This window comes from Plutella xylostella, chromosome 13, assembly GCF_932276165.1.
Source record: "Plutella xylostella chromosome 13, ilPluXylo3.1, whole genome shotgun sequence".
Classification (NCBI taxonomy): Eukaryota; Metazoa; Arthropoda; class Insecta; order Lepidoptera; family Plutellidae; genus Plutella; species Plutella xylostella.
This window is the reverse complement of record NC_063993.1, coordinates 7,844,738-7,868,603: the sequence shown is the minus strand read 5'-3', so window position 1 is coordinate 7,868,603 and position 23,866 is coordinate 7,844,738. Positions and strand designations below refer to the sequence as shown.

General features: G+C 36.4%; 5 protein-coding genes across 5 annotated transcripts; all 5 read right to left on the bottom strand.

Moving 5' to 3' along the window:
• Nucleotides 1–34: 34 nt before the first annotated feature.
• LOC105385686 lies at nt 35–1,289 on the bottom strand. The gene is made up of 3 exons (XM_011556105.3): nt 962–1,289; nt 586–772; nt 35–339 (listed from the first exon to the last, which is right to left on the bottom strand). Exons 1-3 carry the CDS (start codon nt 1,259–1,261, stop codon nt 77–79), a joined length of 750 nt encoding a protein of 249 aa, XP_011554407.3. The 5' UTR covers nt 1,262–1,289; the 3' UTR covers nt 35–76.
• A 93-nt stretch (nt 1,290–1,382) lies between these two features.
• LOC119692274 lies at nt 1,383–6,672 on the bottom strand. The gene is made up of 3 exons (XM_038112244.2): nt 6,212–6,672; nt 2,435–2,621; nt 1,383–2,055 (listed from the first exon to the last, which is right to left on the bottom strand). Exons 1-3 carry the CDS (start codon nt 6,458–6,460, stop codon nt 1,751–1,753), a joined length of 741 nt encoding a protein of 246 aa, XP_037968172.2. The 5' UTR covers nt 6,461–6,672; the 3' UTR covers nt 1,383–1,750.
• An 845-nt stretch (nt 6,673–7,517) lies between these two features.
• LOC105385687 lies at nt 7,518–9,589 on the bottom strand. The gene is made up of 3 exons (XM_011556106.3): nt 9,331–9,589; nt 8,551–8,734; nt 7,518–7,819 (listed from the first exon to the last, which is right to left on the bottom strand). The coding sequence occupies exons 2-3, from the start codon at nt 8,711–8,713 to the stop codon at nt 7,536–7,538; spliced, it is 447 nt and encodes a 148-aa protein (XP_011554408.3). The 5' UTR covers nt 8,714–8,734; nt 9,331–9,589; the 3' UTR covers nt 7,518–7,535.
• Nucleotides 9,590–9,992: 403 nt separating this feature from the next.
• Nucleotides 9,993–12,113, bottom strand: LOC105385688. The gene is made up of 3 exons (XM_011556108.3): nt 11,492–12,113; nt 10,664–10,856; nt 9,993–10,357 (listed from the first exon to the last, which is right to left on the bottom strand). The coding sequence occupies exons 1-3, from the start codon at nt 11,870–11,872 to the stop codon at nt 10,065–10,067; spliced, it is 867 nt and encodes a 288-aa protein (XP_011554410.3). The 5' UTR covers nt 11,873–12,113; the 3' UTR covers nt 9,993–10,064.
• A 2,836-nt stretch (nt 12,114–14,949) lies between these two features.
• Nucleotides 14,950–17,195, bottom strand: LOC105385689. The gene is made up of 3 exons (XM_011556109.3): nt 16,811–17,195; nt 16,309–16,495; nt 14,950–15,897 (listed from the first exon to the last, which is right to left on the bottom strand). The coding sequence occupies exons 1-3, from the start codon at nt 17,033–17,035 to the stop codon at nt 15,644–15,646; spliced, it is 666 nt and encodes a 221-aa protein (XP_011554411.2). The 5' UTR covers nt 17,036–17,195; the 3' UTR covers nt 14,950–15,643.
• Between the last annotated feature and the right edge of the window lie 6,671 nt (nt 17,196–23,866).

Here is a 23,866-nt window from a genome sequence, read left to right as displayed (position 1 = left end):
ATAAATAAAATACGAAACAACAAAAAAAACACTCTAACATTGTCAGGGCTTTATTGAATAAACAGTAAGAATAATTTCATTGCATACGCAGACGTGCAAAGGGTGACATTTTCAAATAATTGAGACAAGAATGGTGTCCTCCTGTTAGTGCGGTACTTTTAGCTACATTATTGATCATCGCCATGGACGGACAACTATGAGCTACCGAAGTATATAATACAACACCAATTTTGCAGTAAATAAAGTATAAGAATATTTGGTCCTTGCAATTCTCGTCACTAGTCTGTAAGATTTGTAGATTGATGCTCACTAACGGGAGCTCCTCTACAGATTCTGATTCTGAAACGATGTTAAAAACAGTTTTAAAAAGGTCGCGATTTCTCGATTACATTATTTTCGGACGGAGTCATGACCTATTTGCATGCTGATTGTAAGAAATTATATGAAGATATCAGTGTTCGATCCAAGCATGCTCTTAAGGTTGGGAATAAAAATTATTTTATGCTTTGGCGTACACCACAGACCTAACCAATTATCGACTGGACTGGTGATGATGAAAGACACTGAATAAAATAAGAATATTACCTATGTAAGTGAATACTTCAGCAGTAGGCACAGCATGGAAGGTGCCAGGGGGTCCGCTGGGATCTCTATACAGCATAGTATGAGTGGTTCTATTCTGAGCCCGCATGGTCATCACCAGCGTCGCCGCTTCCCAGTCCGGCTGGTTGTCTAAGTGATGTTGCATTTCAATGAAGTAGTTTCGCACTTGCTGAAAATTTTTGTTCATATAAAAAATCTAATTTGAGATCGTTTTAAGGTATGAGGAATCCGTAGGTACTTGTTAGGCTCGGCGATGTTTTTCGGTCTTCTGTCACCTTAGGAAATTTTTAGTGGTCTAACATTACTCAGTAAAAACATAATGACTCTGTGAAATCTAAAACAATATTATAGTACTAACCTCTTTGGTGGGCTGAGTGAATTCCACTGACATGCATTCATACCCAGTATCTTTATTCCACGCGTAAACTGATACCCAAATTTTATTCATAACAGTTATTTTGTCAAAGTACAGCTCTCTGCTTAATTTAGCGCACATTTTTTCAAAAGCAACTTGTTCTGCTTCCTCTTTTTCTCTGGCTATGTCGAGATGTTCTTTATCTTGATATAAAGGGTCAATTGCAAAAATTACAACAATGAGTAAATTTAAATTAGAAGACAAAATAATATTTCGGATAAGCGACATGATATCATTCGTCATTCATAGTAAAGACGATGAATGATACTGAATTTTAAATAACACATCACAATCATCACTTGTATGATATTTAATGTTTGCAATAAAATTTCAGAGTTTATCAACATTTCCATTCTCATGGGAATCACATTTCTAAGCTTATTTTTTAAAACAAACAGAACATAATACCTACTTCCAATGTGATCATTGGAATTGCTAAATTGAAAATGTACTTAACCGTCACATAAGCAGATTTTTTATACGAAATCTTTATGTAATTAATCTATTTTACGTAATTTACATTTAATCTGCTTATTAATAAAGTCCTCTACGAAAATAGGATAATTTTTATAAATGTTAACAATAATGTTTTAACTTAGTAGAAAACAAAATATCGCAAATTTTACTATAATGTAGGTAATTATAAATGTAAAAAAGACTCGTATCGTAGTCCAAACCTTTATTAAACTAACATTATTTATTGGTTAGGGGTTAAAAGTAGCATACTTTTGTTCAACTATGGTCGTCCTCTAGATTTTCTTCCGATTCCGAGGATGATCCTGACACATTTCTATCGACGAGTGTCGAATTTAAATACCTCTTACAAGTATATTGTCCATCAGGTAAGCCAGCGCTGCTCACTACTTTGTTTATAAGTTTCAGAGTTGGACACTGCTTGTCCACCTTCGTATATAAGACAACACCCACTTTGCAAAATAAAAAGAACAAAAACAGTTGATTTTTGCATTCAGCGTCATTGGTCTGCAATAGTTGTAACGTGAAACTAAACAAAGGAATTTTTTCGTCCACATCCGTCCCTGAAAAATAAATTTTATAATTATAGCATAGATAATATTTTCCCGGCTGTTATCCCCTAAAGGGTTGTAAGGAGTGATTCTCATTAACGCAGTACGTTTAAAAGTTGCGAGCCGTATCGCGTGTTTGGAATAGGTGCACTTATGGCAACTTTGGAATTCACCTTTCCGTATCGTACACAACGGACGCATCACATTCAGTGTGGGCCAGGCCACAACACTGCGTTGCGACGTCGCAACGACCTCACGTCAAAAACAGCAACAGAAGACGGTAAAAACCAATTTCAGTCAAATTGTGTATTAACTACCTACACAACTATATAATATGATAATTATGATGAATCCACTAACCAATTTAAATGTTTTTTAACACACATCTTACCGTACAGCTGAAGTATGTCAAGGTTTGGGACGGCTTCGAATGAACCTTTATACCCTCTGCTAATGGAAGTCAGCAAAGACTCCGTTTTTTTGTCGAAATTTCTTAACGTCATCAGTAACTTTGCAGATTTCCAGTTGGGTTGTGTCTCAAGCCGGTCTCTCATGTTTTTGTAAAATTTCTGCTTTTGCTGTAAGTATTAAATGACTAAGCCCCTGTTTCACAATGTCTGGTTAGTCGCTACCTGTCGGATAAAATACATGCTGTCACTGTCTAAAAAATAATAACAGAGAGTGACAGCATGTATTTTATCCGTCAGGTAGCCACTAACCAGACATTGTGAAACAGACCCTTAGACTAATATTATTTTCAACTCACTATCCTACTAGGACGACATGGTCGCTTTCTGTGAACCAAGTCCTATAAAAATAAAGATTAAAAAAAATAAAACTCACTATCCTACTGGTAAAGTATGGATTTGTAAATTTTCTGGAATTTCAGGATTTTATTTTATTTTATTTTATTTATTGGATAAACGACAGTAATAGACACCATGAAACTTAACAGCTAAACATAATCTTATAACTAGTCTATTACCTTACATGTTTACCACTAAGAACATAATGTTTTTGAGATAAGGACACACTCAACATAAATCAAATTAAAGTAAGATTTTTATATACATTTACAAGATTGCAGTTTTTTAAGTAGGTACATGGGTATTTATATAATATACAACAAAATTAAGTTATACTAAGAGATAGCGAGATTTTAAGAATAAAATAAAGAAAACACTTTTAATATAAGTAATGAGTCATCCGCATAATTGTTTGTTTAATATATTTTTTGATATGTTAAACAAGTCTACTGACAGAAAGTTGTCATTGTGAGATTGGCATATCCGGTTGATAGGAGCTCGATGTCCAGCATTGGTACGAGAGACTTCGTAATACAACAGTTTGTTGGGACGACGAGTCGTTGATGAGCGAGGTACCTGGTAATAAATGCTATAGGTAAGGTCCGGGCAGTCATAAATATTGTTAACTATATTATAAAGTATTACTTCATCATTAATAAGACGTCTTGATTTTAAAGTTAGTATTTTGTAGTGATTTAGTAGGTTTTCATAACTCATTTTAGTTAGTTAGTTTTTGTAAGTTTGTAGTGAATAGATTTTAGTGTTTTTTTCTGGATTTTTTCTAGTTTTGTACAGTGTCATTAAAGTGTCTGGGTTTTTAAAGTTTTTACTTACACGCTACAGAAAGTCCAACATCTGGTAAGCTTTAGTGCACACATTACTGATGTGATCGCTCAATACGAGCTTTTCATCCAGATTTACTCCTAAGTCGCGTATTGAGGATACTCTTTGGAGCAGGTGACCACCGATGTTATAAGATTGTGTTAGTACCTTTTTGTTACGAGTAAAGGATATTTGTTGACATTAGTGGTGTGCTAATTGAAGATTAGTATCTGAACAATATTCATCAAATCTATTTAGATTTTCCTGAATTTCCAAACAGTCACCCTCGGATTCAATCATTTTAAAGATTTTGAGATCGTCTGCGAATAATAGTATTTGACAGTTTTGAAAGCAGTGATCTATTTCATTAATAAACAGTGCATACTGAAGGGGACCTAATATTGATCCTGAACTACTCCTGACGACACCAGTTTTTTGTCAGATTGATAACCGTTTATTGTGACAATTTGATATCGGTTGTGCAAGTACGATTTAAACCATTCCTGCAGGTTTCCTCTTATACCGTTCCGAGCTAGTTTCCGTAGTAATAAAATATGATCTACTTTGTCGAACGCTTTTTGGAAATCGGTATAAATTGCGTCGACTTGGACACCTCTATAAAGAGCTTTAAATAAGAAATTAGTATATAGAGTAAGATTAGTAATAACAGATTTATTTTTCATAAAACCATTTTGAAATTTACATAATATGTTGTTTCTTACTTGGGCATAGACATTTTCATGAACTAATGACTCTAAAATTTTTGGTATTGTGGATAGCTTGGATATAGGTCTGTAATGAGGTATGTTGGCTCTTGAACCTGATTTGTGGAGTGGTTTTACAAATGATAGCTTCCAACAGTCTGGAAAGTGTACCTCCTGTAGGCTTTTATTAAATAAAATATGGAGAGGCGTTGTCATGTTTACGGCCGTATTTTTTAAGAACATTGCCCCAATTTTATCTGGCCCAGGGCCCTTTGAAATATCTAATGTTTTTAAAGATTTTAGAATCTGTTTTTTTTTAATAAACACGTTGGGGATATTTACTGCTTGGGGGCTAGAAATAAGTTGTGCTAGTTTGATGTCATTGAGGTTAGTGTCGGACTTTTCAAAGACTGAGCTAAAGAAATCATTAAAGATGTTGGCTATTTCTAGAGGATCTTCAGATATGGAATTGCCTAATGTCATTTTGGATGGATACCCTGATTCGTTTTTTTTGAGTGAGGAGACGTATTTCCAAAAGTTTTACGTATTTGCCACAATGTTGTGCTCGGTTGTTGAAATATAGGTATATTGTCGGAAATCTTGTTTTAATAATAATTTGGCTCTCTCACGTAGATGTGAGAATTCTCTATAATCTCTAAGATTTTGATAAGTTTTCCATTTACTAAAAACTTTTTTCTTCCGAATCAATGTACTTGAAAGAGCTCTGGAAAACCAAACAGGAAAAGTACAAGATTTGTTTTTACACAGTGGGACATTTTTGTCTATAATATCATATATTATTTTGTTAAATACCTCGGTACCTTCTGATGTATTTATGTCCTTTAGCATTGTTTCCCAATTGAAAGAGGACAATTGCGTGCTGATGATACTGTAGTCACATATTTTGAAATTGTATTTTAGAATTGCTTTTGTTTGGATGCATTTTATAGGTTTAATTTTATTAAAGGTAAGTGGAGGATGGTGCTTGTAGTCTGGGCGCGATAGCTCTATATATGGTTTTGAACATTGACAATTATTGCAGTTTGATATCATAAGGTCTAGTAATCTATTGTTTTCGTTATATATTTATTGTATTGTTTAAGATTCATGAGATAAGTAGTGCATTCTAGAGATTTGTGTAAATCAGTTATAATTGTTGGTATTAAATGGTTGGGAATAGACGACCATTGTATATCTGGAATATTATAATCACCAACGGCACTAAACATATTTGTTGGATAGATTGTAAATAACGATTGTAATTTTGAAAAGTGTAAATCATAAATACTTTTTTGTGTTTCAGGGGGTATGTAACATACACATAACATTAATTTGCTAGATTTTGAAATAGGAATACTGATAAATAATTCTTCCAATCTGTTATCTTCTAGTTCAAAGTGCCTTGAGGCACAGATTTTTTGCTTACAGCAACGATAATTCCTCCACCGTCCTTTTTAGTTGTGTTGTCTAAATTACGATCGCGTCGAAATATTGAGTATCTATCGTCAGCAATTTCAGCGTCGTATATGCTACTCACAAGCCAAGTCTCCGTCAGTACTATCACATTGAAATTAGAACACAGAATGTTATTTCTTAGATCAGTAAGTTTAGATCGCGGATTGGTACAGAGGTTACGTTTTGACTCGGAATTTCCACGTGATTTTTCCGAGGCAAAGTGTAGCTTACGGATAATAGGTAGTATAAAATAAGGCATTGGGATCAAATAAAATACTTGTTTTAAATAAATAAATATGTGGGGACATCTCACACACGGCCATCCGACCCCAAACTAGGCAGTTACCCGTTTGACATCAGAATTAAAGATTACCTACTTACCTTCAGTGTTGGTTTTGAAAACTGCAATGTCGGACAGCCGTAACCAACATCTCTACTCCATGAATAAATAGATACCCAAGTGGTATTTAACAGCAAAGATTTATCAAAGTGCAAACCACTCGATAGTTTCATACACAAATTCTCAAATTCTGGCGATGGCGGTTGCGTTTCCATAGGATTTCTCATATCCTCTTGACAAATAACCAATTCAAACTTCAAAATTATTACCAACACTAATCTCAACATCATATTGGGAGGGTAATATTGTAGTAACACAGTTCCGTTTGCAGCCACGATTTATAAATCCATAGATGTCAAACGTGGGCGGTATGTTTGGTATCTATTACCTTTATAACTGTACGCATGACATTTAGTTGCATCGCTCTACTCAAATACGGATCGTATTTTGATATTTCCTTTGGCAAAGTTTCGCTCAAAGTCCGTACTTAGTCTTGTTTGTACTAATCCATGTCAATTAGAACGAAGTATAGGTCGTACTGCTTCTTTGAGTTTATTCATTTAGGTTATTGATAAATAGAATAGTAGCAGTATTTGAAAACACTAGTCGCTAACAAATAAAAAAACCATTTGTTAACTTATTTAATGCATTTATTCTATTCTCTGTGGGGGTAACAGTACCTGCACCTGGCTCTCTCGAATGGAACCTTTGTGCATATCCCCAAGGTCTAAACTGCCTTCCTAAGCTTGGACCATTTCCTCACCACGCTGGTCCACTGCTGGTTGGTGGGTTCACATATCTAGAGATGCTAAATCTAGATATGCAGGTTTCCTCACGATGTTTTCCTTCACCGTAAGAGCGATGGTATACATTGTACTTAAATTCAGAAAAGAACTCATTGGTACATGTCAGCGCCGGGATTCGAACCCGCATCTCTGGCGTGAGAAGCGGGCGCTTACCCGACTGAGCTACCACCGCTCTCTAATGCACCTATTTTTTATATATAATTTATTATTTTAAATGAAACACACAGAACAGATGGCTGCATCAAAGTTAAAATACATAAATAATCCATATAAACCTATTCACAAAAGGTATTGAATAGTATTTTTTTAATATACACATTTTAGTATGGAGAGGATCAAGTTTGGAAAAGTTTTTATTAAATTATGTACATGCACGTGATATAGGTAAAAGCACTATCAGCTTACTTGGTTTTATTAACTAGTAAACTAATAATAATAAAACATAACAATTTTGTAGTAAACTGTACCAATATAGTAATATACCTACAGCCCGTAAATCATATTTTCCCAAAAAACATAATAATATAATCTTGTTAATTTATTTTTATTAAAACTACTTCTAAGACGCTTTCTTCTTCACGGTAAACTTCGAAGTATTCATCTTTCTGCGCCTACGACAGTTGAAAGACCCGCCAGGTAGAGACACTTTTCTTATAACTCTGTTTATGAGCTGTTGGCTTGGACACCGCCGGTTCTCATGTGTGTCGACCCGTGTGTACATGCTGATTCCAACTTTGCACATCATGTAAAACAAGAATACTTGACCGGGACAGTCTGTGTCTCCCGCATACAGTATCTTCAAATCGGTGCTGAACAATGGGAACTTTTCCAATTGCGTTGGTTCTGAAATTTTAAGAAAGCGGGGTTGATTTATATACCTCATCATCGTAATTATCATCATTTGCTTACTATTCTTGTCTTATCGGTAACAAACACAAGAGCTACACTAGGGTATCGTGGTGAAAGGATTGACCAGCCAGATTAGCACTAGACGCTGATTCCCCAGGGTGCGCCAGACATATAACAGTTGATACGTCATCCGAGGATGCTCCTTTTATGCATCCCATCATTAGCTCTTAATCTTTTAAATAGATTTCGACCTTCCTCATTTTGTTACCACCTGAAGGGCTAGCACGGGGCACAAGTAAGACGTGACAAAAGTTTTGCATCACGCTCCGGTTCACTCACATCACGCAGCCTCAAGAACGAGCGCGATGGACAACTTTTGTCACGTATTTCTTGTGTTACTTACGTTCGAGAACTCGTCTGCTCTAATGATTAGAAAAGATTCTCCGGTAATATACACAACATACGATATGACCGGTTCATTCATTGATACTTCCGCTAGCTTTTAAAAGCAGACATACAAGTTCAGAGAAATTGGTAGGTACTCGTGGAGAATCCATAATTAAATTTTACTTAATGTTTACTCGGAAATATGTTGAGTAATTAGTCCGAATGAATTGGACGGAAAGATCAAAGCAACCAATTTTCTTGACTTTATTGCATTGGGAATCTTCGATTGGTTTCTCAACTTAATTAAGTATATGTAATTTGTCTGTGATATTTCTTACCTAATATTCTGTAATGATCAATTTTCGGGACGATGTTGAAAGAGCCTTTTGTGCTGTTTCGTTTGCGGAATAACATCATGCTGTTGGTTTGGTTCTGCATCTGTATCTTCATGACAAATGCTGCCGACTTCCAATCAGGTTGCGCCGCTAGGTGATGTCGCATGAAGAAGTAATAACGAACGTCCTCGTAAGAAGTTAAAAATAAAATATTTACTGATATACCCTCAAGCAATGAAAAAGTTCCACCAGTGTTTGTTGTTCCATATGTCGCTGGAACCTTTTCATTGCTCGCTTGTGAGTGACGGTGAATATATTAGTCAGTGAGATCGGTTGTCAGAAGCAGTCTGGTGCGCCAAACGCACCTATATCAGGTACCTAGCAAACGCGCAGATCAAGTATAGCTATACTCATGGTTGTGGGTGATTAACATGTAGGTATTTGTCTATCAACGTGTAACTATGAAATATAGTCCGGCCACGACAAAAAAAGCAACTGTAATAATAACCTAGCCAACGTTAAAAACCCCCGAAATTCAACACTAAAAGTCACATAACTTTTGAACGGCTAAGCCGACTTTGATAAAATATGGCTAACACTCAGGGTTTCCGGAACATACACATTACCTATACCTACCGATAGAAAAATAAATCGGTTCAGCAGTTTGGGAGCTATGCAACTCAGACAGATATACACACAGAGATATACAGACACGTTAAAGTCCCCACATATTACAGTATTATTATTATTTTTGTCAGTAGTAAAAAAATAAGGATGAGATACCTCCCGTGTAGGAATAGTGATTTGTAAGTGATGGCATCCAGACGGAAAACCGTTGCTCCATTCGTAGACAGAGGTCCAGTAGTCATTCAGGAGGACCGTAGTGTCGTAGTCTAGTTCATTTGAAAGGTTCAAACACAGATTTTCCAAGCTCAAGTGATCCTCTTGTACTTGTGTAAGATTCTTCTTTTGGACGGCAGCAAAAACAAATTTGGATGATAGCGTGATACGGAGTATCAAGAATATTTGCAGCACTCGTGAGTTCCCTGCCTTCATGTTGGATATTGAAATAATGTGTTTCTATCAGAAAATTTATAAATCGGCTTTTATTTGGTAAACATTATCATGATACTAGTCAACAAACATGTCAGTTTACAAATTGCATGATCAATTGTAAAGTAGTTATACTTGTTGATGTGGAAGCAAAAAACGGATGTTACAAATTTCTTGTTTCCATGTTATGGTAGAGGTCACAAACATTAACATAATCGTTGGCTACATAACCTTGCCTGTTACACCTCCTAAATGCTAGATGATGAGGTTCAGAAGTTAAGGTTTAGGGATTATTATATAAGATGGAGGTGATTTTCTAGCTGTATAATATTATCCTTATCGGTTTCATCGCTGAAAAGGATAATAAACGTAAAACAAAAAAAATCATCATAAACTTTTCTCAACACCTTTTTATTTTATACACATAACTTTACTATTTATGATTGTATTTATTTTTAACCAAATCAGTGGAATTCAGGATTATCAATATGTGGATTCTGAAATTTCTGAGGCATAGCTACATGAAGGTAATTTGGACATATAAACCGGCCATCTGGTAGAACAGTATGTTGAATCACTTTGTTCACAAGAGCGCTGGTTGGACATCGGCGTTCAGCGTCAACTTCAGCATACAGCATCGCACCCATTTTGCAGAATAGTATATAAAGAAACTTCTGATCTTTGCAGTTTTGGTCACTGGTCTGCAGTATTTGCAAATTAACGTTGACAAGCGGAAAATGCTCTATTCCTTTGGATTCTGAAACAAGCAAGCACAAGGTTTAGTGTAAAGAAGTAATGGCAATGGCAGGTAGAACTTTTTCATTGCTCGCAAATTTATTATGAACGTGAAAGTTAGTTGGTATGGATAAATCGTTGAATGGATCTTTGTTACTTTCACGGCAAAACGGCTGAACTGACTGTTATGAAATTTTACATGTAGTGTTAATCCAAGGTGTCAACCTTGGATTAACACAAATGCTATTCATATTCCAGAATGTTATCAAGTAAAAATTCTTAAGGCTTAAAAAGCTAGTAGATAAGAAATAAAAACGTGAATACTCACGGAGTAAAACCACAATCCGATTGGCATATTTCGGCAGCATATGGAAGGCACCGGGTGGGCCGAATCTGTCAGTGAACAGTAGCGACTCCGTGGACTTGTTGTGGACCCGCATGGTGAGCACCAGCGCCGCCGCCTCCCACTCGGGCTGCGGCGTCACGTGGTACTGCAGGGACTCGAAGTAACTCCTCACTTTCTGGAAAAAAAATCATTTTGTTTTAAGAACTATATTTAACTAGCGCGAAGTTTTTCGGAAATTCAAAACCAATTTTTACCTTTTTACCATTATTGATGGTAAATTGTATTGAGAGCGGTGGTAGCTCAGTCGGGTAAGCGCCCGCTTCTCACGCCAGAGATGCGGGTTCGAATCCCGGCGCTGACATGTACCAATGAGTTATTTTCTGAATTTAAGTACAATGTATACCATCGCTCTTACGGTGAAGGAAAACATCGTGAGGAAACCTGCATATCTAGATTTACCAACCCGCAGTGGACCAGCCTGCTGGGAAATGGTCCAAGCTTAGGAAGGCAGTTTAGACCTTGGACATACACAAAGGTTCCATTCGAGAGAGCCAGGTGCAGGTACTGCACCCCCACAGAGAATAGAATAGAATAGAATGGGAAAAATCCCATTATTTATGCTGAAATTTATTTTTTAAATTAAACGCCCGTGGTAAGACCGATTGCATAAAAAATATGATAAAAATCTGTCCATACATGGCGGAAATATCGATCTATGAACACACATAAAAACATAGGTAAGTATAGATGACTGAGGCAGCTCCACGTTTTTTCGAAGTCAATTAAAAACACACTTAAAATCAAACTTACCCCTTCTGTAGGAATTTCAAACTCCGCTTGCGTGCACTTATATCCGGACTCCTTATTCCAAGCATAAACAGATGTCCACTCAGTATCTATCAATAAGTCTGGACTATAATACAATCCACGGGACAAATGATTGCATAAACTTTCAAAATGTGGGGACACTTCCGCAAGAGCTTGTGACAGCATTTCGTGTGTTTGTCTAGCGTGTTTGTTCTGCTCAAACTGCTCATTGTCGTCATTTTGTGGTAATTGCTCAAATTGGTCCATGTGGTCTCTATGGTCCATAGATCGGAACTCCATTTCAGCACTCACAATGGATAATAATAGACTTGTAGTAATGTAAATTATTGAGAAATCACATAAACGTACTGCCTGTTCCGACATACTTAAAATAATAATTCAAACTCGCTCTAATATCATTCATTACATCACTGAAGTTTAAAAATAACTTTAAATTGTTTGCATTCTAATGGGTGTTTAGTTTCAATACAAGCGAAGTTTTAATAACAAAGATATGTATATTATTCTTCATGCGAAATAAATATAGGTAACTTATCTGAATAAATTTTGACTTCCTGTTTTAATCATAACATCTAACCCACGCATTCTGTATCTTACTGTATGGAAGGTTCAGGGCCACTTGCAGAAACATATTAAATCTAGATTTAGTATCGATTTAAGAAACTTCAGCCCATATAAAATTTGACACTAAATCGCGATTTAACACTAAATCTAGATTTAATATGTTTCTGCAAGTGGCCCTTATTTAATTGTTTCACATTCTACCGCAAAGTAAAATCAAAACTTTAGTATTTAAAATATATGGATTCTTCTTTTGTGTTGGTGACAAACAACAGCGGTGAAAGGATTAGCTGGTAGCCAATATATATATTATCAATTCCTTAGGAAGTTATATCCCATTCCACGGGGAAAGACATTGATACAAACAAAAAATACCCATATTCGAATTTAATAAGGGTCCTGTGTGGTCCTGTCAGATGTCTTTCTCCGTGGGATATAATCGTTCACTTTTCACGCTTCGCATTCAGAATTCTTTGTATTGACATTCACACAAGAACGTCCACTTCATTGGCATTGACGACGCCGTTTCTTCATACATTTATAAACCTCCGTTTGTTCCTATACGTACGATACCAACAACGCTTATAAATAATAAAATAAATTAATTAAATCTTACCTTGAATAAATGATATGATTTATTAAATCTTTAATTTATTAATAAATAAAAAAAATCTTCACTTTTATCACCCTGGGTGATTTAAATAAAACAAAATGATTTTACTTCACGTTTATTTAATTAACTATCACTCGTCAACGGCAATCGTGTCATTAAACATTCCACTACACATAGGCGTGCCACCAGGTAGTTTGGTGGAGTTGACCAATGCCTTGATCAACCCTTCTGTAGGACAGCCACTGTTGACGTCAGTAAACAATGCCACGCCTTCAGAACAGGAAATTATAAAGATCACTTTAACTTTTGGACACTCCGTATTGGATATCTGCATTAGTTTTATGTGGATTGTCAGCAGTGGGAATTTGGCGAATTTCAGTTCTTTTAGCAGAGCTTCATTTTCTGTAAAATATTGAGTTAAAATGTAACTACTTATAACGACTAAGAAATTATCGCAGATATAGAAATTATATTAGGTATATATTATTATTATTAAAAAATTTTTTTTTGGAAAATAAATATTTCTTAAATTAATATGGATTTTAAGGCATAGTAGGTATAGCATATATAGATATAGGTACCTACCTATGTATAGACTAGATACTTGTGACTATATAATTGTGGCTTTATCATATGTAGGTATGTTAATTACCTTGCTTGTCTCCTAACGTCGAAATCTCTTGAGCGGCTCTAAAAACTCCAGGATACTCGAAATCAGGGAAAAGCAATGCGTATGTAGAAAAATTATGGCTTCTTAGATACACTTTTAAAGATGCCGTCTCCCATTCGGGCTGTTCTATAAGCTGATGAGCGGTCGTGAGGTAAAAATCTTTTATTTCCTGGGAAAATTTAAGGCACGTTAAGTCTACTGTCATTGGAATCATTGATTATGTGAAATCATGGTGTCTATGTTTTTGAATAATAATTATAGCTCGACAACTTCGTGCGCGACCCTCCTTTCGGGGTGACAGACGCGGAGGGGACGAGGTACCCAAGACGACAGCGGGTAGCATGGAAGGTAGCGGGGAAGGGCAACGCGCGCACTGCACGTCATTATTACGGCAGTCTCGGCCGAGCAGTCGAGGCGGCCACATGTGTTGTAAAATCTGTCATAATCTGAGTTCGACGCACATGAGACCACTGATCCTGAGACCATTAGTCTTAGGATGAGTGTTGAGGCTGGAGCCTCCACAATCGTTGGAGTATTTAGGTACCTTTTTAATAATTTCATTATATTATAATTAGGTATCTATAATTCGTCAACAAAATAACGTTAAAAACTACAAATCGTATAATTTCTCAAATTAAGGGGCTTCTTGTAGAACAGCGTACCGGATCAGTGATGCTACGCGGCTAAAGGTTGGTACTGCGCAGTCAGATACGAAAAAGTAAACAACAAAGAAGAAGAGTGAGAGACATATGAGAGTGCGTCAGTTGTCAGTTCTTGTAACTAGGAAAGCAACCAAAATTGAAGGTGGAAGATGATAATCTTTTTAATTAAAGAAAATGGAAGTCACTAATGATTCTGGTGAAATCGAAGTTTTAGAACACTCCAGTACATTATTTTTCAAAGAAGGTAAAATGTTTTTTTGTTTTTGTTTTAGATTTATAATTGAAGTTAATGAAAACGATGATGAAGATGAGGATGACGACGACCATGAACAAGTTCAAACAGAGAGTGACATGGAAATTGATTTATAAAATAAAACACTTTTACATACATACTTAAATAAATTCAAATTGGTAGATATTCTGAAGGTAGACATCCTAATTTTAATGCTGTCAAACTATAAATTTTAAGCTAAATATGACATTTACGGGAACACTCATAGAATCAAATTTTACTTACTCTTACATTACGTCAGAAATAGTTACAAGCTATCGCGAGATTAATCCGGGCACACTTTTCTACGTGTGTAGCATGTCGTGCTACCTCGCCCCCGCCACGTCTCTCACCCCGCAAGGAGGGTCGCGCACGAAGTTGTCAAGCTATAGTTATTTCTGTGAGAACTGAACAGAGTAGGACGCCCTCTTGACTACCTTGAAAAGGTAACTGGAAGTGGTTAATTCCAGAACATCAAGGAAAATTTTTGCTTATGATGATTTCAAGAAAGTCGTACCTTTTTCTTAAATCTGTGATTATGAATATAATTACCTTTCTCGACGGGACGGTGAACTGAATTTCAAAACAACTAAGTCCTGCAAACGGCTTCCAGATATGAGCAGAGGTCCATTTTTTGTTCAGAATTATGTTTTTATCAAAATGTAGTTCCTGTGATAATGATCTACACGCTTGACTAAACGAAGACGTTTTCACTGGATTTGTTTGGCCTAACACGAGTAAATCAGTTTTACAAATTAAATAAGATATGAAAATTAAAGATATAACTAAATTTAATTTTACAGTACACGTTCTTTTATTTGATGCCATGGCTATAAATATTCTGACTTTATCGTGTTTTAAAATGACAATTTATAATGTCTGGTAATGTTATTGTTTAAATGTAATATTACTCTTGAATGGCGCTGTTTCGGTTATAAAATTGTCTTTCCTCAGAACCAAATTCAACATGCCAAGTTATACATACCAACGTCTAATACTAAGATCCATCTGAATTTGTTAAGTAAATTTTTTGGTGACTTCAGTCGATCCTGAAATCTATCGTTATAAAGTCGACTAAATACAAATAATAATTTCTTAGGTCGATTAAAACATACATTTATTTTATTTAACATTCTTTATTTAGTTTTTCCACCCAAAATGTGCTTTTCAACCTGAGATGTGCTATGCTACGTTACTGTGGATGCGTTTGATATCCTCAAATCATGTTTATTGGTAGCACTAGCATGGATTTCTTTCATAATAAAGCAAAGCTCCATAGTACCTACCTACATCTCTGGTGGAAAAGCATCTTTACTTGAACGTGAAACGGTAGTATAGTCGGCAATGCTCTCAGTCACTATATCAACCGTGTTATATTGTATTCCTTAAAGCAGGTGAGGCGTCCATCATAGAGCTTCAGCCTGCTAGCCACCGCAGACACGAGCGGCGCGCGGGGGCATTGACCCTGCACCTCAGCTGTCACTATCACGCCAGTGTCACACAGTAGGATGAGCATAAACTTGGTCTTCGGACAACCCTGACTGCTTGACACTTTCATCAGCTTAAAACTCACTTTGTGAAGCGGCTGTGGGTCGTAGGTCATGTCGGCAGCTGGAAGTGAAAAGTTTTGCTATCATATAAAAAAAATAAGGATACACGAGAGTTATTATTCTAAGATCGATCGCTCTTAGTTGCAGAATTCGCTGCAACAGTGTAAGGCACAGCTAGAGTTAATCAACTTAAACATGAACTTGAGTCCTTCAACCAATCACAGCGCTGCATTTCATACTCAAGTTATGCGTTACTTGATGTTCTCAGGTGTTAAAATGGCAGTAAGTATTATTAAAGACTACATACAATTCGTTGTAGATTTGGGGAAGCCTTTTCAGTTGACTTTTGACTTATCGCATACAAGTAATATTTGTCATAATGTAGTAAATATAAAAATAAAAATAAATGTTAAGTAAGAATAAAGAATTAAACAGATAGCAAGAGTAGTTTAATAAAAAAGGCCATAAGTACGTTGAGGTTCATAAGCTAAGTCCGGCACAATACGGAAATTTCCGGGAAATCCCACGTCTTTGAATAAAAGCGCATTGTGAGTGAGCATTTTATTTTTAAATTTCACAGTCATCATCAAAACGGGATCCGCCCAATTCGGTTGCTCTTTTAATTGATGACCAACTTCTTCATACACACGTCTCACAAACTGAAAATAAAAACCACATTAGGTACTTAAAGGCAACATTTTTAAATCTAAAATGTGCAATTGGGTCTGTAATATTTTTGCGTTTGAACGTAACCGATTCCCTAATAATTTATATTTGTTGTTCACATTCACTGAAATATTTCATTTAATTGCGAATAAGTTACTGATGATATTACTAATTGATAATTACTTACTAAAAACATTCACTGTCAATTTAGTTATATTCTGATTCTTTAGAATGTACCGACAAAAATATTTTTTAAACAACCTTTTTTTATCTTCAAATGTAATTCAGATGTACCACACAATACATACGTCTTCTGTAGGTATACTGAAGCTGAAAACGACGCAGTCATCATTTTTCCAACTGTACACAGACGTCCAAGTGGTCCGCAGCATGGTCTCCTTATCATAATTCAATTCCTTAGAAAGAGCTCTACATTGCAATATGTTCTGTGGTGTTTTTTCTCTAAGCGCCATGACCAAATTTTGCTTAAAGCCAACGATAGTAAAAATTATTAACAGTAGTGAATAAGACATTGTACGTCGTCGGTCTGTTTCTAAGTACTACAATGCAATACTAAAACAGCTGCTCCAAGAATTGCGTCCAAACAGATGGTAATAGTTTTTTCCTGTTATTGTTTCCTTTCAATAACGGGCGACTTTGTTTCTTGTACATTTTTTTTGATTGAAGTTTTTCTGTGAAAACCTTCTGTGTTTGCAGATATCGTGCTTCCAGGTAACATTGTAATGTTTAGAATCAAACTGACTCTCTGATTACATTACTTACTTCACCCGCTTTTGTATACATACCAAAATTTAATCCTAGAGTCTACTGTACCAAACAAAATGTTGCATAGCTTTTGGAGCGGTTTAGATCAAAGCATTTCTGCCTATATTGTCACTTTTGTGATGTTAAAATGTGATATAGGTATCCACCTATACCTGACCTATACTATACGGATAGTGACACCGTGACAGTAACGTAGTGTCTAGGGACGGGCCGGCTATGACCCGTATAAAATTAAGTTTCACGCACCACGTCAAAAAGAATTTGTCGTGATGCGGGAGCGAGCGAAAAGCGAATCAATATGGAAGCGCCTGGCTCCGGACCAATTCTACTGTTTCCACTTACAATAATGAAATTTCTGATGTGACTAGTTAATAATGTAGGTACTTAAGAACAGAGAAAGTTTACTTTTTCCATGGATAGACATTCAACATCCATTATTATAAAGTTTTTCGTTTTTTCTTGGGGAGTAGGTACTTAATTTAACGTTGATATATTTTTAATCTTGATGCATGTTTATTATATGTTTAAGCTATTAGTACGGTACCACACTACAGCATAGCAAAAATGGCTAGATGTCTGGCCAGTATCTAAGTCCTAGTATTCTAGTCTACAAAATGATGTACGTATTGTTGCAACTTAATTACATTGTATCTTTAATGGGCCGATGCAGTCCATATCCGCTATACGTATAACAACAACCCGATAATACTACGATTGAGTTAGTAGAAGCGGCCCCCGGTCACTAGGTCGCTGTTTATTGCGTTACTCTGTGGAAAGAGGACCTTTTTGTAAGAGAACGTCCGAAGTGATTCGTTGAGTGGACTGAACATGTCTTTCTGCGAAAAATCACAGAATCAATCAATATCGGAGCGCACATTCGTTTCGTTTACGAATCACGGTTTTAAATGGATTAGTTGTGTGGTGATTACATCGCGACGTAAGTAAATATATAAAAAAGTTATTCATCATCATCATTAGCCTATAGCAGTCCACTGCTGGACGTAGGCATCTCCCAAAGCACGCCACTGGATGCGATCGTTAGCTTTCAGCATTCCAATCATTACCATGCAAGTCTACCCATCATCATCATCATCATAACAAAACTTATTCAGAGTCGACATAATGATTCAGGACGATACGCTTTCATCAGCAAATATCTAAAATACGGCCTTAACCGCAATAGTCGCATTTCATTACAGAACCGTTTAATTTTATACCAATTTATCCATAACTACCCTCTATCTCTATAGCATAGAACAACGCGGACTACAGTTATAGTTTAGATTTCAGATCGCCAAACAAAATCAAGAACTGCTGCCCCTGATATATCTCAAGTGTCAAAAGTTACAGAGAATATTTTAAACTTGTGTGACTTAGCTGCAGCCCTAATGCACAATGAATAAGGTTGCATTTCGCCCATGCACCTTCAGGCTTGCTACTTCCAATGTAGGTTCAAAGGGTGATAGAGCGTCCATATAGAGCTGTCCAGGAGAAGCGAGGTTGCTAAATGATTCAAAGACCGGCGCAACTTTGGTCTGTCAAACTCAATGTGTCTTGTTGCTCAAAGCTAAATATAGCTCGTACATATACCTACACGGTGTATGTGAGCAGACAGGTGTAGCGAAGCGAGAAATATAGCTTGCTTGCATTTGAGAAGATTCTTGTAGGTATATGTGCTGTTTAAAAACTACACTGTGCTAAAAAAAATGTGTTATACCTACTTCGAATGAAAAGCACTCAAAAAGTTATACATACGAGTATAGAGAGACTATGTTTAATATATCTTTTGAATTCTGAATACAACGTTTTTCACACCTCTGATTGTTAACGACAGACAATGTTTAATATATATTTTGAATTTTGAATCAAACGTTTTAACACCTCTGATTGTTGACGTGTAGTGAGTGAAGCCAAAAAAAACTAAAAAACTTTAGTTCTGTGACTTTGACACTTTTGTAAATTCGCGAAAAAAATATTTGCTTTCATCTTTGTTAGTAACGTATCTTTTTAATATGGGGGTTGATTCAGTTTTCGCATTTTTCCCAAGTCATAGGGAAAAATAAATAAATTATAATGTGCAGCTGTGAACCATACCCTGTATGCACACTGTTTTGCTTTAGCGAATGAAGTTAATTACTGCGACCTGTAACGTAATGGCTTAAATTTTTCATTTAGGTACGTAGCAGAATATTTACTTTCTGATTTCAACATACGTTTTCAGTAGTTAAACTCTTGAGGGTTACTCTATACTAACAAAAACGAATGAACGAGAGCTGTCGTGCCATCGGCACGTTTAATACAAGAAGATAGAGTCGTGGCTCGCGCAACAGCGCTTCGAAACTTCGTTTTTCGTCATATAGAGTGACCCCCCTGTAACGCGGGCTTTCACGAGTATTCTATTCTATTCTATTCTCTGTAGGGGTGTAAGTACCTGTACCTGGCTCTCTCGAGTGGAACCTTTGTGCATATCCCCAAGGTCTAAACTGCCTTCCTAAGCTTGGACCATTTCCCACCACGCTGGTCCACTGCGGGTTGGTGGGTTCACATATCTAGATTTGCTAGATCTAGATATGCAGGTTTCCTCACGATGTTTTCCTTCACCGTAAGAGCGATGGTATACATTGTACTTAAGTTAAAAGAACTCATTGGTACATGTCAGCGCCGGGATTCGAACCCGCATCTCTTGGGTGAGAAGCGGGCGCTTACCCGACTGAGCTACCACCGCACCGCTTTCACGAGTATTGCAATATTGTTTCAATTATTATACCCATTATTCGCCCCAATCAAGGCAACTATAACGTGTCGAATACAGGTAACGCAGAATATATTTTTATAATAGGTACTTTCAGACGGAATACGAATAAGTGAATTAATAAACTTTATCCTAATCCTAACTAATATTATAAATGCGAAAGTAACTGTGTCTGTCTGTCTGTCTGTTACTCTTTTACGCCAAAACTACTGAACGGATTTGAATGAAATTTGGTATACATACGGTCTAGACCCTGGGAAAGAACATTGGCTACTTTTTATCCCGGAATTCCCACGGGAAAACTTTTTAAGGCGAAGCGAAGCGCGCGGGAACAGCTAGTAATATATATTTTTTTACATTTTCGTTGGTAAACGATTAATAACCATAACCAACCAGTTTAGTATTATTCGCAGACTTTCTTCGGTATGTATAACTAGCCGCCTGTTACTTCTTGAATCTGGATGGTTTACAATAATTATTCTAATTATTAACTACGAATTAATCCTCATCATCACATCCCGTCACGTCCCCACTGCTGGGGCACGGGTTTCCTTCCAGGAAAGGGTTTGAGGATTAGTACACCAAGCGAGCCCAAGGCGGATTGGTAGATAATAAGTTGATGGATAAATATACTTAGGTAATTATGTTGGTTTTAAATGAGTATATTTAGAGCCTTTTCAGTTTCCTCATGTGTGTGTTTGAAATCAATCAATCTCGGCCGTTATATCCTGATCGGCTACGCGAGGAAAGAAAATAAATCTTTTGTAAAACTTTTCTCAGCTGGATTGGTATTATTCATGAGCGTGCCAACCGTTTGATTGATCGCGTTATTAAATGGTTTAACTTAAGTAATAGGAGGCAAACGCAAAGGATAGGGTTTATAATAAATATAAGTAACTGTCAAAAGGTGTAGTAAGTAGGTACTCGAAAAAATTCTAGGACGAAAAATAACATAATGAACCACGAACGTAGCTTACATTAAAAATTAAAGCACATTGATTTTTATATTCGATATATTTATATGAATTTATTGATAACTAAGCATTAAACCATCATCATCACGACCCATTACGTCCCCACTGCTGGGGCACGGATCTCCTTCCAATGAAGGAAGGGTTTAGGCCTAGTCCACCACGCTGGCCAAGTGCGGGTTGGTGGACCCCAACACAAGCAAGCTTGTGCTGAGAGAGTTGTCGGGTAAGTGGGCAACCCGACTGTCAGATGTTTTCAAGCCGCCCGAAGGCCTCTGACTAGGCTTAACGACTCGACTGCTGCCGAAGCAGCACCCGGGACCCACGGCTTAACGTGCCGTCCGAAGCACGGAAGCGTCCAGAAAATCACCACTTGAAATTGGTCACCCATCCAATGGCTGACTGTGTCAGTTGTTGCTTAACCTCAGCGATCAGTTACGATCACTGAGGCCCGCTCGACTACGGCCGCTTCATTAGAATTAAAATTAAATAGATAATCGATATTTATAAAGATAACGATGAAACACGTCAAATTTATAACACTCTTTTCTTTTATAAGACCGCCTTTTGTACCCTAATTAAGTTACATTTTGTTAATTTTATTATTCTGTTTTGGTGTACAAATAAAGTGTATTCTATCTATCTATCTATCTATCTATCTATCTATTCTTTTCAACCAGAAAATTTAAAAAAAATGAAATACCCGCTTCACCCGTGTGTTAGGCCATTCCTCAACAGCAAGTTATTTTTTTTCCGCCGGCATCCTCCCCATACATTGATGTTTAACATATGTATACTGTACCTAACGTATGTACCAACGGGGAAAAAAGGTTTTTATAAACAGGTAATGTATCATGTGCGCCGTTAGCGGACATAATAGACAGTTTTTGTTTCCACAAACGACTTTATTTTCAGCGAACGAGCGTTGATATTATTAGGAAATATGTTTGTTCAAAATATTATGTGTGTCGGGTATACAACCTTGTTATGTACAAAACGTAGTACGGTAGGTTTGTGTGGGTGTACTTTTAACCACTTTCTTGGAAAGTTTTTATATTGTGCATACATTACCTACTATCCAACTATACTCTATCCATTATATTATTGGTTTTTTTACATTCGTAATCCCATACATATATGACGACTGCAAAGGAAAACCAACTTTACTTACCAGACGTCTAAAATACAATAACACAGTGGAAGCTCTATAGGTACTGCTCACACCTTTAAAGTAGGTAAGTATTACAATTTCTTTGAAAACTGTAGGTAGGTACCAAATCCTTATCGGAATTAATTATGGAGAGTGTGTTTTATTTTCACCGAAGAAACATTTCTTTCAGACTTTCAAAATAAATTTCATTGGTAAAGCCACTAAAACGATGGAGCACTCTATTACCTTAAAGCTGCTCCCAGGGGATTTACCTGTCATTTCGGAAAGCCATATTGCATCGCCACACCTTAAGTAAACATCCCTTACAAAGCTAAGACCCCACTAAGCCAATATAAACCTCTATTTCATTGTTTTACGAACCGTATTGGCGTGCTCACGAACAACAGGTGCCTAACTCTAATAGATTGGTTTGTTTGAAATTGTTATTTTATTTGGAAGGCGTTGCAGGTTTGGTAACCTAACTTAATAAAGAGTAAACAGATTTTATTTATATAGCCCTACAGAAAAGCTGTGATGTTATTAAAAGCTGTTATATTATTTTTCAAAGATTTCATTTAAAATTGTAACAAAATATTACCGATGTTAGTTGGCAATATTCTGATGCTCTGTTAAATGTACTTCAATGTTGCAGAAGACGGCATTAAGCTAGCCTTTTCCGTTTAGAAGTAATTTGGTGCTTTTCTCAGTGGAACCTTTTCATTGCCGTGAGTGTACCTACCTACTTATGTAGTGATAATAAAATATAAGCTCCGCACACTTCGCGTCATTTAGTGTGCGCCTACACTCTACACTAAGAAGGATATTCCTATGTATACATGTAGGACAGGACAGTGGACATCACAAATGGGTGTCGTTTAATCCGCGTCCCTGTTTCGCAGTTATCCTAAACGGAGTTTACAGCACCTCCTATTATCTTTTGTGTCCTTCCATTAGGTTGATAAATTTTATTTGACTGAAACGTACCTATAAACCTTTACCTATATCATAAAGTTTTCACAAAAAAAAAATGGTTACCCGTGGGAGTTTCGGGAATTATTTCCTTGAAGTCCGAATGGCGCAGGAATGACTTTTGTGCTCGGGGTCCTGGGTTGTAATAAAATATATTTGAGATAATATCATCTCGAACCCACCTGCTAAGTATGTACTATGTATATTCTTATAAACCACAGTCTTGTTCTAGAGTAAACTTTTAAGGGTCATGTAATTTTTTTCCGATGTGTTGTTTTCCTGTCTTAATACAGCAAAGATAACTACGAAGAAATTAAAATTGAGAACCTTGTCATTCAATATTGTGGTCAAGTGGTCATTGTCATGTTCTTAGTATTCAAATCATTCAATACTACATAATATTATCTAGGTACAATACTAAAGCTACGGATGGATAGCAATACATCGCTCCCGCATCAATGCGTCCATATTCTGCAGAGCTATCGAAATGCTTTGTTGTGTTGAGTGGGTGACGGGAGCTGAGAAATCTTACACGTGATTACACAAGGATGGTGATGGTGATGGCTGATGGTGTATAGCATATTGTCTGTACTCAGATTTATCGCTAACTTTATCATTTTGTAAAATATTTTATTCATAAGTTTAGTTTACGTGGATTGTACTGGTATGTTTTTGTTTTAGAATACATTTTTAATTCGTTTAATTAAAATAGCAAGGTTGTATAAAACATAAAGGT